Source organism: Panthera tigris, chromosome C2 (assembly GCF_018350195.1).
Source record: "Panthera tigris isolate Pti1 chromosome C2, P.tigris_Pti1_mat1.1, whole genome shotgun sequence".
NCBI classification, from domain to species: domain Eukaryota; kingdom Metazoa; phylum Chordata; class Mammalia; order Carnivora; family Felidae; genus Panthera; species Panthera tigris.
In genome coordinates this window covers 5,682,679-5,695,312 of record NC_056668.1, presented here as the reverse complement: position 1 = coordinate 5,695,312, position 12,634 = coordinate 5,682,679, and the positions used below count along the sequence as shown (strand labels likewise).

General features: G+C 45.2%; 1 protein-coding gene across 1 annotated transcript in view; it reads right to left on the bottom strand.

Annotated features, from left to right (window-relative positions):
* The window catches only part of DSCAM (DS cell adhesion molecule), a 763,813-nt gene that overhangs the window by 45,767 nt on the left and 705,412 nt on the right, over positions 1-12,634 (bottom strand). Inside the window, exons 23-27 of the mRNA XM_042956621.1 lie at positions 11,699-11,816; positions 10,165-10,328; positions 8,477-8,575; positions 4,626-4,814; positions 2,898-3,188 (exon numbers count right to left, since the gene is read on the bottom strand). Of these exons, the coding sequence (XP_042812555.1) occupies positions 2,898-3,188; positions 4,626-4,814; positions 8,477-8,575; positions 10,165-10,328; positions 11,699-11,816 (861 nt within the window). The remainder of the gene's footprint in view (positions 1-2,897; positions 3,189-4,625; positions 4,815-8,476; positions 8,576-10,164; positions 10,329-11,698; positions 11,817-12,634) is intronic.

Below are 12,634 nucleotides of genomic sequence, written 5' to 3'. Positions count from 1 at the left end.
CCACACTGGCTTAAAGAAGCTTAACATCCCTTTCTGTGGGGCTCTTCCCTTGTTTTTTATCACAGGCTTAAGACCAACTCTACTTTAGAAGCTCTCCTTTTAGGGTACAAGAGCTGTGGGAAAAGAGGAAGCATCCAGGTCCCCAAAGCAAGCTCCTTAATGATCAGGCATTATGATACAGTGTCATGAAATTTAAGTTACTTAGAATTATAAGGAAACGACTAAGTAGACTGAACTCTGAGTTATTTCAAGCTGCTTTCTACGTAGATCCTGAACACAATGGGTGCAGAGATTCAAACATACATCCTCACTTCATGGGGCATGCATTCTGGCATCTTCCATTATGTAAGACTCTCCAGCCCACTGTATTTTCCAGGTAAACCAAGGGCCAGGAAGTCAGGGGCTTAGGAAAAAATAATGCAAAGATAATGCAATTCGTCCCTGCACACCAATGGTCTTCAGCCTGCATTTCGTAAGTAGAGCAGGGATAACAGAATCCCAGTCCCCTATGCTATCTGCCGAGGCCAAGAAAAGGGTTCTTCCAACTGTGCAGTGTTTTTAGCTGGAATCCCGAGTCTGGGATGCTCAGAACCCATGTAAGAGGATGCAGTGAAGACGGTCTGCAAAAGCAAGACGGCAGAAGGACCCGTGCTACCGTTTGACTAAGGAAATGGCAGAAGAAAGAGTCAAAGAAAGAAAGGGAAGCATCTGAGGTCTGACTGGCACGGGCGTGAGGCTAATTGCCCACATCCATTTCTCCAAAAATCAAAGGAAAACCTTCAGCCAGATATGACAAAAGAGATGTTGAAGCTATAGATCCATGGGGTCAGTTCAAAGAAATCCATAATCCTTTCCAAGGAAAATATAAGTATGTATTTTTGTTTCCTACTGCGATAAAATTATTTCAGATTTCAGAAAATCAAATGTAGCTCACAGGACTTTTGCGTGATTGTAATCTAAGACCTTGGATAAAATGAGAGCATTGCTTTTTTTTTTAATTTTTTTTTAGCAGACAAGCATTTAAAATCTGCACGTTGCTTTGTAAGTTTGAATCATAGTTTCCAATTCTGCATGTTGAGTGGTTGCTAATTCAAAGATTAGCGTGACCATATCGCCAATGTGCACGCCGAGGCCCAGTGCTCTGGCATGTCCACAGATTACAGAGAAGCGATGTGCCGGCATGTGATTATTTTAAGTCAATTACTGTAAGCCGATAATAAGAAGTACGCTTACTTAAGCGTAAATACTTACTTATTTTACTTACACGCTAAAATAACAAGTACGCTTACTGCCCCAAAATGTACCTGCTAGCAGAGGGCTTTGGGGGAACTCCTAAATACAAAGCAAGGTGTTTGGTATGCGAAAGTCCTTTATTTTGTAAGATCAAAGACTTAAACCATGTTGGAAGAGAAAGCCGATAGGAAGGGCTGCTCTCTGCCTGTGGGTGATGCTTGGAGACGGGACACCCTTGAACGACATCCCTTGCCTATAACTGAGGGCTGGTGTAACCAATGTCAGGAAGGCTTCCACCGCAGGGCCTTCTTACGTGCATGGTCTGGACTCCGGCTGAGGGGGACTTTGTGGAGAGACGGCCCCGGAAAGGAGACTTGGGGATAGGTTTACAGTGTTCCAGAGCAGGAAGAACTCGTTCTGGGCCATCTAGCACAGGCCACAGAAAACGGGCAAATGAGGATCCTAGCCCACGTCACCTTGTCGGCTTCCTTTGGTTGTTTCTGAGGGTCTGTGGGTTCACGGACACTCTGCTTAGGGCAGGATAGCCTCCACCCCAAAGAGGTTCTTGCTAGAGCTTTAGTTAAGCAAGATCCCAAGTACACATGAGCAGAGGAGGGGACACCCTTTAGCCTGCCTAGTGATGAATAAAGCATTGGGGTATTTGCTCCAGTATAGACTTTCTGGGCTAAGCCATCCAGCTCTGTGGTCTGACCTAATCAGTGGTGTTGGCCAGAAGGCTCAGAGGGGCGAGGGGGATGCTAAGCCAGGAGCTCCAAGCATCCTGATGAACTGTGGTGGGTCTTGTGATTGAGCTCCTAACTTACTCACTGCTTTTCCCTGAGTGAAAGTCACCACAAAGCTGCAGAAATCAGCACCCATATGCTGCTATTTAAGACTTTCTAAAGTTCCCTAACCACAGAGCAATCAATGACACACTACCTTTCAGCTTCACGGGGCTGGGCATTTGTTCAGATGTCAGTAAATGGCCTTTGATACTAGTTGTAGGAAAAAGAAAAGGATAAAAACTCGTATCAGTTATTTTTGATTGACTAAACATCACAAGACACCTCGCCTCGTTTTCAGAAAGGCCATGCGAACTGCATGTGTGTGTGTGTGTGTGTGTGCAGGGGGGTGGGACACACACTAATATCTTACGACACTATTCTATTTTCATCAGTGCCTCCATTTCCATTCAGGGCCTGACATAAGCTCCTTTACCATGAAAACGGTTTCTGCGCATGCAATTTAAGGGCTAAATGAGAGCAAAGACGAAGTTATGTGGGTTGGGATGGGGTGGGGGAGGGGTGAGGAGACAACAAAGGCAGCATTAGCTCACGGTCATTGACAAAGGCAGAGAACCACGTGTTCGGTAAGTGAACGTTAAGAATCCTTCAGCCCGAAGACAAATCACTCCTGCACCAAGATGCCCTAAGGAGATTCCCGTTGGCCCTCAGCCCCTTGTTTCTGGAACAGAGCCATGGTCACGTGAACGCAGTCAACTAGGGAGCCTCACAGGGAGCCAACGGAATGGCCCTGATGCATAAAGGGTTCTGTGGGCGCTGGTCGCCCTGTGCCAAGGATGAATGCCGAATGGGAGAGGGACAGTAAGCACATGCACACGTCTTGCGACACAAACAGGAGGGCTGTGAAGCCAGCCGGCTTACCGCCATCATAGTTCAGCGTGGCGAAGTTGGCCTGCTTCTCCGCACAGCCGGCACTGTTGCAAACCCTCATCTGCAGCTCGTACCACGTGGCTTCTTGAAGGTCGTACAAAATGTATGACTTGGAGAGAGAGGTCCGCTGAGCCGTGGTCCAGACCGTGGTCCCAAAGGGTCTGTACTCAAGTGTGAAGGAGGTGATGGGACAGCCGCCATCATTCCAGCCAATGAGGTTCAGCCTCACGCGCGTGGTGTTGATGCTGGCGAAGAGCTCTTGCTCCTTGGAGAACTGGGGCTCTGAGGGGGGAAGGCACAGTGGGGGGGTCAGCTCATGGGATACACCCATGAAGGCTGTCAGAGCAGTCACACAGCTTCTTTTGGCTGCCTTCCCCACCTGGGGGAGGAGTTCGGCCCAAGTCTGGATCATAGGCCACTTGCAATGTGTCCGCTATTTATAGGGACCTATGGACCAATGGGCAGTCTCCAACCATAATAACCTGGGTGGGAGAGGGAAAATTGAGTGGGTAGGGGTTATTTTTGTGTATCTTAGAGCTCTTGAAGAACAGTGCTATTTTCATGAATGCGTTTCCTTGAGTGGTTCTCTTTCTTTTCTTAATGTTTATTTATCTGAGAGAGAGAGCGTGTGCAAGAGAGTGCAGGGGAGGGGCAGAGAGAGAGAGAGAGAGAGGGAAAGAGAGAGAGTCCTAAGCAGGTTCCACACTCAGCACGGAGCCTGATATGGGGCTCAATCTCACAACTGTGAGATCATGACCTGAGCCACAATCAAGAGTCAGGTGCTTAACCGACTGAGCCACCCAGGAGCCCCTCCTTGAGTGGTTCTGAAGGAATCAGTGTTGTGTATCGAGCTGACCTGTTTCTACTCTCATGCGGACAGATCTGACTCAAGAGAAGTCTAGTTGAATTTGGGAAGTGCAAGCAGGTATCCCTTGCTATCCAAGCACTTCCTGCTGGAGCCCAGAGCCTAATGGATATATTTCTGCATAAATCAACACCTCACCCTTTGAACCCTGGCCGCATCTTATCCGCAACTCTGGTGCCAGATCCAAACAGCGCCTTTGTCTTCCCATCTCTAGCTCTTTTGCCATCCCGTGCACCAGATGGGAGTCAGATGTGAGGGGGAGCCACAAAGACTCTCTCTTCACTGCCTCACCTACACCCACGTGCCACTGTACCTCTCCTCTTACTGGTGTCCCCAGATTGCAATTACACCACTGAGTGTCGTTTTCCTCTCGGGGTTCATCTCCTCCAACGTCCATGTTTCAGATTAAAAACCAATTCACATTAAAGGTCAACAGTCTATCCCACTCACTTCCCACCTGAAAAGGGGGAGGCCTCTGAGGCAATGTGAAAAGTTCTGGATGCAGGGGTCATGGGGTGACTGAGGAAGAAGATCACACCAGAAGAAGGTGACAGGGCAAATGTCTTATTTCATGGCCACCCAGCCGGGGCACTTTATGTTGGCACCAAAGCCCTTGATCTTCAACTGCTACTCCTTTTCTCCACTGCAAATGAGATAATGAAAAAAGAGAACCAGGATATTCTCTAAAGACTGGCCACCTCTCTCATTTCACTGTAACTCTTCCAGACCTGTTTCGGGAACCACAAGGTTCAAACTCACAACCGAGCGTGCAAATACATGATGCATCTTTTGGGATTCCGATCCCCCATTCGATCTCGAAAACAGGAAATGTAGAAACCAGAAGGCATACATACCTTTCCCTAGCGTTTTCGCTTCTATGATTTCACTTATGCGTCCTGGTCCCACTCCATTCTGCGCAGTAAGAGTGAACTTGTACCAAGTACCACACTTCAGGTTTTCCAGGCGGTAAGAGCGCTCACTTGGGCTGATTGGAAAACTTCCCCACTGCTCGCTGTTGTCCTCAGAGTACTGCAATATGTATCCTACAGAAAGCACGAGATATTTAAAAGAGCATTATTTCCGTTCTCCTAGAAGCTGGTGGACGTTTTCATTTTGTATGGGGTGAAAGTTCTCAGAATTCACACATCTTTGGAAGAGAACATCTGAAGTCTCCCTGATGCAGGAAATTGAACCTAGGCTAGGAGGAGTGCCATGATGATGTTTTCATTAGTAGTTAGGCCATACCCGACATTACTATAGTGTATCGCTAAGTGGGATGGTGAAAATAAAACCACTTTCTCCCCATTTCCTTTTAAATGGTGTAGTGGGGGCTCCTGGGTGGCTCAGTCAGTTAAGCATCCAACTTCAGCTCAGGTCATGATCTTATGGTTCGTGGGTTTGAGCCCCAGCTTGGAGCCTGGAGCCTGCTTGGGATTCTGTGTCTCCCTCTCTCTGGCCCTTCCCCCCTCGCAATCTGTCTTTCTCTTTCTCAGAAATAAAATATATCATTAAAAAAATTTTAAGAAGAAAAAAGGTGGCGCAGGCAGCAGGGAGTAGGCACGAAATCTCTAGACATCTGGCTTCAGAGCACACGTGCCTGAATCCTGGGCTATCATCATGATCCGAAGCTGAATTATTTTCAAGAGAACCAAAGCTCTGGAAAAGCTGGACCGATGTGATCAAGGGGGTAGGAATCTCATCCACGAACCCCTACCCAGTCCACAACCACAAAGGGAACCAGCTCTAAATCCTGTAGCCATCCCAACACTTCAACGGCAACCTGCCTCTCCTTGTCTGAAAAATCCTTCCAACAGTTCATCTCCACACATGACCACTATTACCTGCACTCCTACTACCACGAACATCAACCGTCCATTTCTTGAGTGCTCACCACGTGCCATTCGTTGTCCTCACCCCGTTCCTTTCATTACCTCACCTGGACCTCTGAGACAGTGATTGTCTCCACAGTGAGATGAAGACCCTGAAGTCCAGAGAGGTTAGGGGACTATCCTAGAGCCCCATCAGTAAGATTCAAAACCCACCTCAGACTCCGAAGCCAGCACTCCTGGCCCTTGTGATCACTGAGGCATTCCTCCTTGGTATGGCCTTCACCCCTGTTGCCCCAGCCAATTCCTGGGGTCAAACATGTCTGGTTTTCTCTGTCCCTGTCTCCTCCATGTTCATACCCCAACAACCCAGGTACCAGTCTGCCTGGTGCATGGTCCCTCCACACCAGTGGGCTTGTATCTTCCTCCAGCCCGTGGGGCTCCATTTTTAACACAGGCAAGACACTTCTCAGCTCTGCGCTACAGAGGTTTCTAACCCCACACTGGCAGCAGTAAGTGTTTTGCAGACCTCCCACATGGAGGTCCCCTGTCCTTGATTCTTCCTTCTGGGGTCAGGGTCTGCAACCTCCCTGTTCTTTGCTCCTTCCTTCCCCTCTGGTCCTCTGCATCCTTGGGGTCCCTCTTCCTTTCCCAGCCTTCTTTTCTCTTTGAGGGTTCCTATCTGCACCCCTCAAATCTCCTTCAGTACCTGACAGGTGGCTGAGGGTTTGTGTTCCCCATGCTCCCAACATCATTTCTTGGCTTCCCCTCCAGCCCTGCCCAAACCACCTCCTTGCTGCCCTGGACATAACCGGGAGTATACTTTCCTTCTAATTTCCTCCATCCAAATCACATCTGGGAAGCTTTTATAACCCTTGGCAATGGGATCCCCCGTGCCAATGGCTTTGGCCACCACTGTGTTTCAGGGACCCCCATTTGTCTTTGTTTGGAAATTCTTCATTACTAAAACTGGCTTCATCTCCAAGACCTTCCACTCTGACACTTTCTGTACTACCTCTCCCCTGCTCTCATGCTTACAGAACCAAAACTTCATTTCATTTGAGATTGGGGTCCTAGAATCCCTTGAACTCTTACCTCAATGCCCCATTTTTTCCCCCATAACAATGTTCTCTAACCAGCCTAGAATCTTCAGGAGGCCATTTTCACCAGGAACTTGGTTTCACTCACTCTTATGACTTCTGGCCACACTTACTGGGCCAGTCATCAGCTCTGGTAACCTGAGATCCACTTTTCCTCCCAGCTGTCCCGCACCACTTGAGGAAGTCATTAAACTGAAAATTGTGACCATCACAATTTGGGCTATTTATCTGCAGCTGGGGCCTCGTTCCCTCTTGGCAATGACTTTGTTGGTCTATTAATGACTCCCTGTGCATTTCACATGGCAGCTGTTACAAATCTTCCTCACTTCCCCACACTCCCTCAAAACCACAAACACATCCTCACTACCCAATAAGCCAGGTGGTATTTTTTTAAAGGGAAGACCCTCCCTTTCACTCAGTGGAGTGCTGATAAATGTTTAACAACTGGCTGTTCAAAAAGAAAGAAAGAAAGAGAGAGAGAGAAGTGAAGGAAGGAAGAAAGGAAGGAAGGAAGAGAAAGAAAGAAAGAAAGAGAGAAAGAAAGAAAGAAAGAAAGAAAGGAAGGAAGAAAGAAAGAAAAAAGAAATGAAGGAAGAAAGGAAGGAAGGAAGAGAAAGAAAGAAAGAAAGAAAGAGAAAGAAAAAGAGAAAGAAAGAATGGAAGGAAGAAAGAGAAAGAAAAAGAAAGAAAGAAAGAAAGAAAGAAAGAAAGAAAAATGAAAGAAGAAAGGAAGGAAGGAAGAGAAAGAAAGAAAAAGAGAAAGAAAAAGAATGGAAGTAAGGAAGGAAGAGAAAGAAAAAGAGAAAGAAAGAATGGAAGGAAGGAAGAAAGGAAGGAAGGAAGGAAGGAAGGAAGGAAGGAAGAGAAAGAAAGAAAGAAAGAAAGAAAGAAAGAAAGAAAGAAAGAAAGAAATGGAGCCCTGACCAGCAGCATTTCTGATTTCTGTGGTGTATAAAGATCCCCAGCCTGGGTGTAGTCAGTAAGTGCAAGGTGGGGAAGAGAGAAGACAGCTTGCTCTCGTGAGTTGGAAAGGAGCTGACTCCAGCATCCCACTGGTTTTGCCCTGAGATGGCCCCTGTTTCCAATTGTCTGCTCCTTACTCAGAAGAAGGGATGGTCTCTGCTTTTGGAAATCCAAGCCGGCTACCCCCTCCCATGTGCTCTAGGACTAGCCCCCCACCCCTGTGCATCTTCAGTCTGTTCCTCCAGATTCTCTTCCTTTCCTGGGGCCACAGCTTGCTTAGAGTGATGCTCTCCCAACTTCACGCCGGCTAGAAATATCACGCTACTTTGTTCCTCAGGACAAACATCCTTTACTCTTTTCTGCTATGGACTAATTGCAAAAGCTTTGTGCAAATAGATCATTTCCCATATAAATTCTAGGTTCTCCATCTTTCCGTGTTTTAGAAGTTAGAACGAAAACTGTGGTTATTTGAATGAATGATTGAGTACGAGAGTGAATGAATGACGGAGTGTTGACAACATGGGGAAGAAACAGTATGCAGAATCTTGGGGGAGAGATTACCAAATTCTTTCTTTCTCTTCTGCCTTTGTTAACCTTTCACTCAAATTGGATGCATAATGATAAATTTGTGAATGAGATGCCTCGGATGGATGATGAGTTTCAGTACATACCATAAAAATAGATGTGTGGCTTGCTGTTGAGGTAGTGGGAGAATTAATTATAACTAACACATAACGATTACTTGATGAAGATGTGTCACTTATTGGCCTGGGGATAATGACAATTAATGACTGTGGACAACCTACTGCTTATTACCTCTGATGGAACTGCCCCCATTGTCTCCAGGGAGCCACGAGAGGGTAATGGAAGAAGACGTTGTTTTGGACACTGTAAGCCGAGGCTGATCAGGTGGAACTAGATAGGGAACAGTTTTTAGGAGACAAGAATCAGTTTTTCACATCTTTCATCTGCTTTAACAGCCATTTACCAAATCATTTTTAACAACCATTTATTAAATAAGTGTTTTAGGGTGCCAAAATACGCAATTCACTTCTGTCAGAGTGTCTATTTAGTCGATGTCCTGGGTTAAAGAGATAGAGCAGACTGAATCTATTACTTAACGGAAAACCGCGTTTCTACTTGGATTTATATCGAACACATTTCCGCTCGGATTCCTTGAATTTCTGAGTTGTTCGTCGCTGATTGAAATCTTCTTTCAACTTACTAAGGATGCATGCATTACTCTGAATTTCAGCCATGATTCAAGTGAGAAAGATAAGTGGCACCCACTTAGCTGTTCTGTTCTCAGGGAGGGGGAGGGGGAGGCGAGAATGGCTAGTGAGAAAAAGAACTGTAAAAATTTCCACTTTTTAAGCTACTCTTCCAAGATGTCACACACTCACACACACACACACACACACACACACACACTCAACTCTGAAAATCAAAGGCGTGCCATTGAGTGGCTACACAAGAACTTGCATACTCATACAAGGTTTGAAGAATACATAACTTCCAACCGATGGACCTCAATATTCTTTTGGATCAGCACCGAAGACAGAACCATGGAAGAAATTCAGAATCATGTTATCCAAATGATATAGAAAGCTTCCCATAAAATGCCCATCTCTTTTCTTCTGAGAGAGGCCCGTATATATTGAAGGTGGGGAAAACTGACCCCTTTAAGAGTCACAATATCACGTCAGTCTTCTAAAACACCATGGAATTCTGTTGGCTCCAATTTACTTGAAGCTGCAGATCGACTTTGCGTCATTTTTTAAAAATATACTTGCTCTCTTCCCCTCGTCTCTCACTGAGGACAATACTAATTTTATTGTTACTCGCTGTGATTTATTAATGTGACACCACTTAAATCCAAAGAAGCATACCCTTTGATTTTTCTACTGATAAAGTATCACTGTGCAACCAAACCTGAACCGAGATGGTGACCACTTGGGATTTTACACCTGGCTTTAATTTGACCATCTTGGATTTGTCATGTACTTTTTGTGTCTGATATCAAGAAAAACCATATACGCTGTATTAAAAACCCCACCAAATATTATAGCAGTTTGCTTGGTTGGAGTCCTTTTAATGTACATTGCATAGAAAAGTTTAGCCAATTAGCAGAGAGAAGACCTCAGTTTAGGCCTATCTTTTGTTTATGTCTTGTGGGTTACACTTACACATATGTAAAAGAAACCATGCAATTGGTGGACATTATCAAGATGAACTTTCTCCACGACGCAAAAACGTTAGTAAAAGATAATAACGATATATCTTTTATCCTTTTTCTAGTGTTATCTTTGGGACGATGAACGTTTCTATTTTCTTTGATTGGCAGCATTCCATTTTCCAAAATGAGCATGCATTTATCTATTTTTGTACTAGAAAATAGCAATGAGCTCCTTAGAAAGGCTGATTTTTAGATCAGGTCGATGTGACTCTTCGCATATAGGCACGCATCTAAAGAAGCCGTTAAAAAGAGTCCCCAGGTTTTGTACCTTGTACTTGTAAATTTAAAATAATCTCATCCGATCCCCAGTTGTTATTGGCGATGCAGCTGTAATAGCCGGAGTCCTCCGCCTTCACGGTTCGGATAACGAAGCTCCCGTTGCTGAAGACGCTTCTCCGCCCATCAACCGTTACCAGGCTGGGTGTCCCGTTACTGCCTCACAGGAAGAAAAGGGCACAGATTAAAGAAATTACAATCCAAATTAGCTGAGACTGGGGAAAAGCATAAAGAGTCTTTTCTGAAGTAGATAACACATTTGGAACTAAACTGTGATTCTATGACATAAACAATCAAACGGCTGAATTTCGTTCTTTGTAAAAAAAACAGGCTATGGTGGAAGTTAGCTCTGTGCTGGGGGCTTGGATTCTGGCTCTCACATCTGTCAGGGCCCATCACATCCCTAATGGGTGTCTCTCTCTCTCCTCCACCATGTACGCACGGCGACTTCCTCTTGTAAAAATTCCTTCTGGGACAGAAGTGCCATTTGGACCCAATCGCATAGGGACAACTAAATTTGAGGGTCTCTTGTAGATCTGCTTAAATTCACAGGTGTTGATGATTTTGACAAAGAAAGTGGACTGTGGTCTCTCAAGAGGGTGATGAGTTGGTCTCAGTGTAAAGGGAGCTCCCTGTGATCATAACCGTATCCTTGGTGGCGACTGTCCAGTCACCTAGGGTTATCCTCTCGTCAGGCAGAATGCCTCTTGACCCTTGGGAGCTTATTCATTTCCTTGGATTAAGTGATTTTATTTACTTTTTTTTTATTTACTTATTTTTATTTGGATTAACTGATTTTAAAAGAGAGGAGAAAAGTGGTCCCTGGGCCAAGACCATTATTTCAATAGTTTATATCTTTTAAGTGCTTTTCTTTGAAAATCAGCACTCTTCTGAACCCATTTTATATCAAATCTCCATGCTCATTAGTGAAGTCTCAGCCCTTTATTTATATTCCAATTTCTTCTTCTGAACATAGAGCAAGCACTTGGAAAAGTTACAGGACAGAACACATCTCACCCACTTTCCCCCTCCTATCTTGGCTGCTATTATCTTAATAGTTACTATTAATGTGGAAAACCAGATTTTCTATTAGCGAAGTCCTAATGCATTCCATTTCTTGAAGTTATTTCTCAGAGCACTGGAGGTAGGGTTAGTTGGACCATTATCTCAGAAGGAGAAAAATGGCCACCCGGTCTCATATGAGGGTGGGAGTGTTCATCTTGGTTATAGAGGAAATTTACATGATGAAGTGCAGAGATCATTGGGTTGGTTAGACTATTTTCCTCTCAAGCATTCTCTTATGAATTGAAAGGCTCTGAATTTACAGAAGATTGATACAATACACCAGACCCTTTTGGTGCTGAAGCCGAGATTCTGCCCCCTATGACAACTTCCTCTCCATCAGAAGACTTGATGTCTCCTGGAATTTTCCTGGAGAATTAGAATTAGACCACTAGCCCCAACCTGGTATGTCTGATGTACTGTCTTAGAGTTTCACTAAAGGCATACATTAGGTTACTGGTTACCTGTCTTTCATCCATTTTACTGCAGGAGAAGGGTCCCCAACAGCTTTACAAGGTAAGGCGATGTCTTTCATCCATGGGGTAGTCACTGTGCCACTGAAGGTCAGGATTCGTGCCGGAGCTGGAGCACCAAACACAGCAGAAGTCCAATTGCACCATGGCTTTAGTGACATAAAGGCCAAAGTGACCTTTCCCAATATAGTAACACCCCCTACAAGGGTGAATGCAGCACAGCCAACTGATGTCACACCTGTCAACACTATTCCCTGGTATCAGGATGTGTGTAAAGGATTGTCTTTGGAAGAACATACAAATACCTGAAAATCCCTACTGGAGCATTTTCCCCTCCTATTGACTAAATGTGAGGAGCCGAAATTAAATATTTGGGTCTTCATAAGCCCAGCAGCCCCAAGCTGTGTTTTCTATGAGCCCAATTATTTGTCAAGGCACGTTATTAAGCAATTTATCTCAACACCAAAAATGCACATTCAATATACTTTTAATATCGGAGAGAATAGACAATACAGGGCATAAAGCCCCAAAAGATGGAGAGGTAAAACCGGAACAACTTCTATTTATCAATTTTGTGGTACTTTCCTGGCTTTATTGTATCAATTTGGTCTTTGGCACAAACGTTAAGGACAGCGAATGTTTTCAGAGTGGCTTCTCTCGAGGAACACTGTTTGATTGGGACAGTGATTCAGATGCTCCAACAGAAGCATCTGCCAGAGGCATCTGGTATCGGCACGGTCCCAAAGCAGCAGGAGTAGACAGGAGAGAGCCCGGGTGCACCTGTGTCGGCAGGGGCCTCCGTGCAGACCAAGGAGCTGGCCCTGACCGGTTCCTAGCGCTATCTTCTTGGGTGAGACACGGAAGCTGACCCCAAGACATAAGTCTTCCAGAAGCGAAACAATGTGCCCCACCTTTGCCACACGTCGG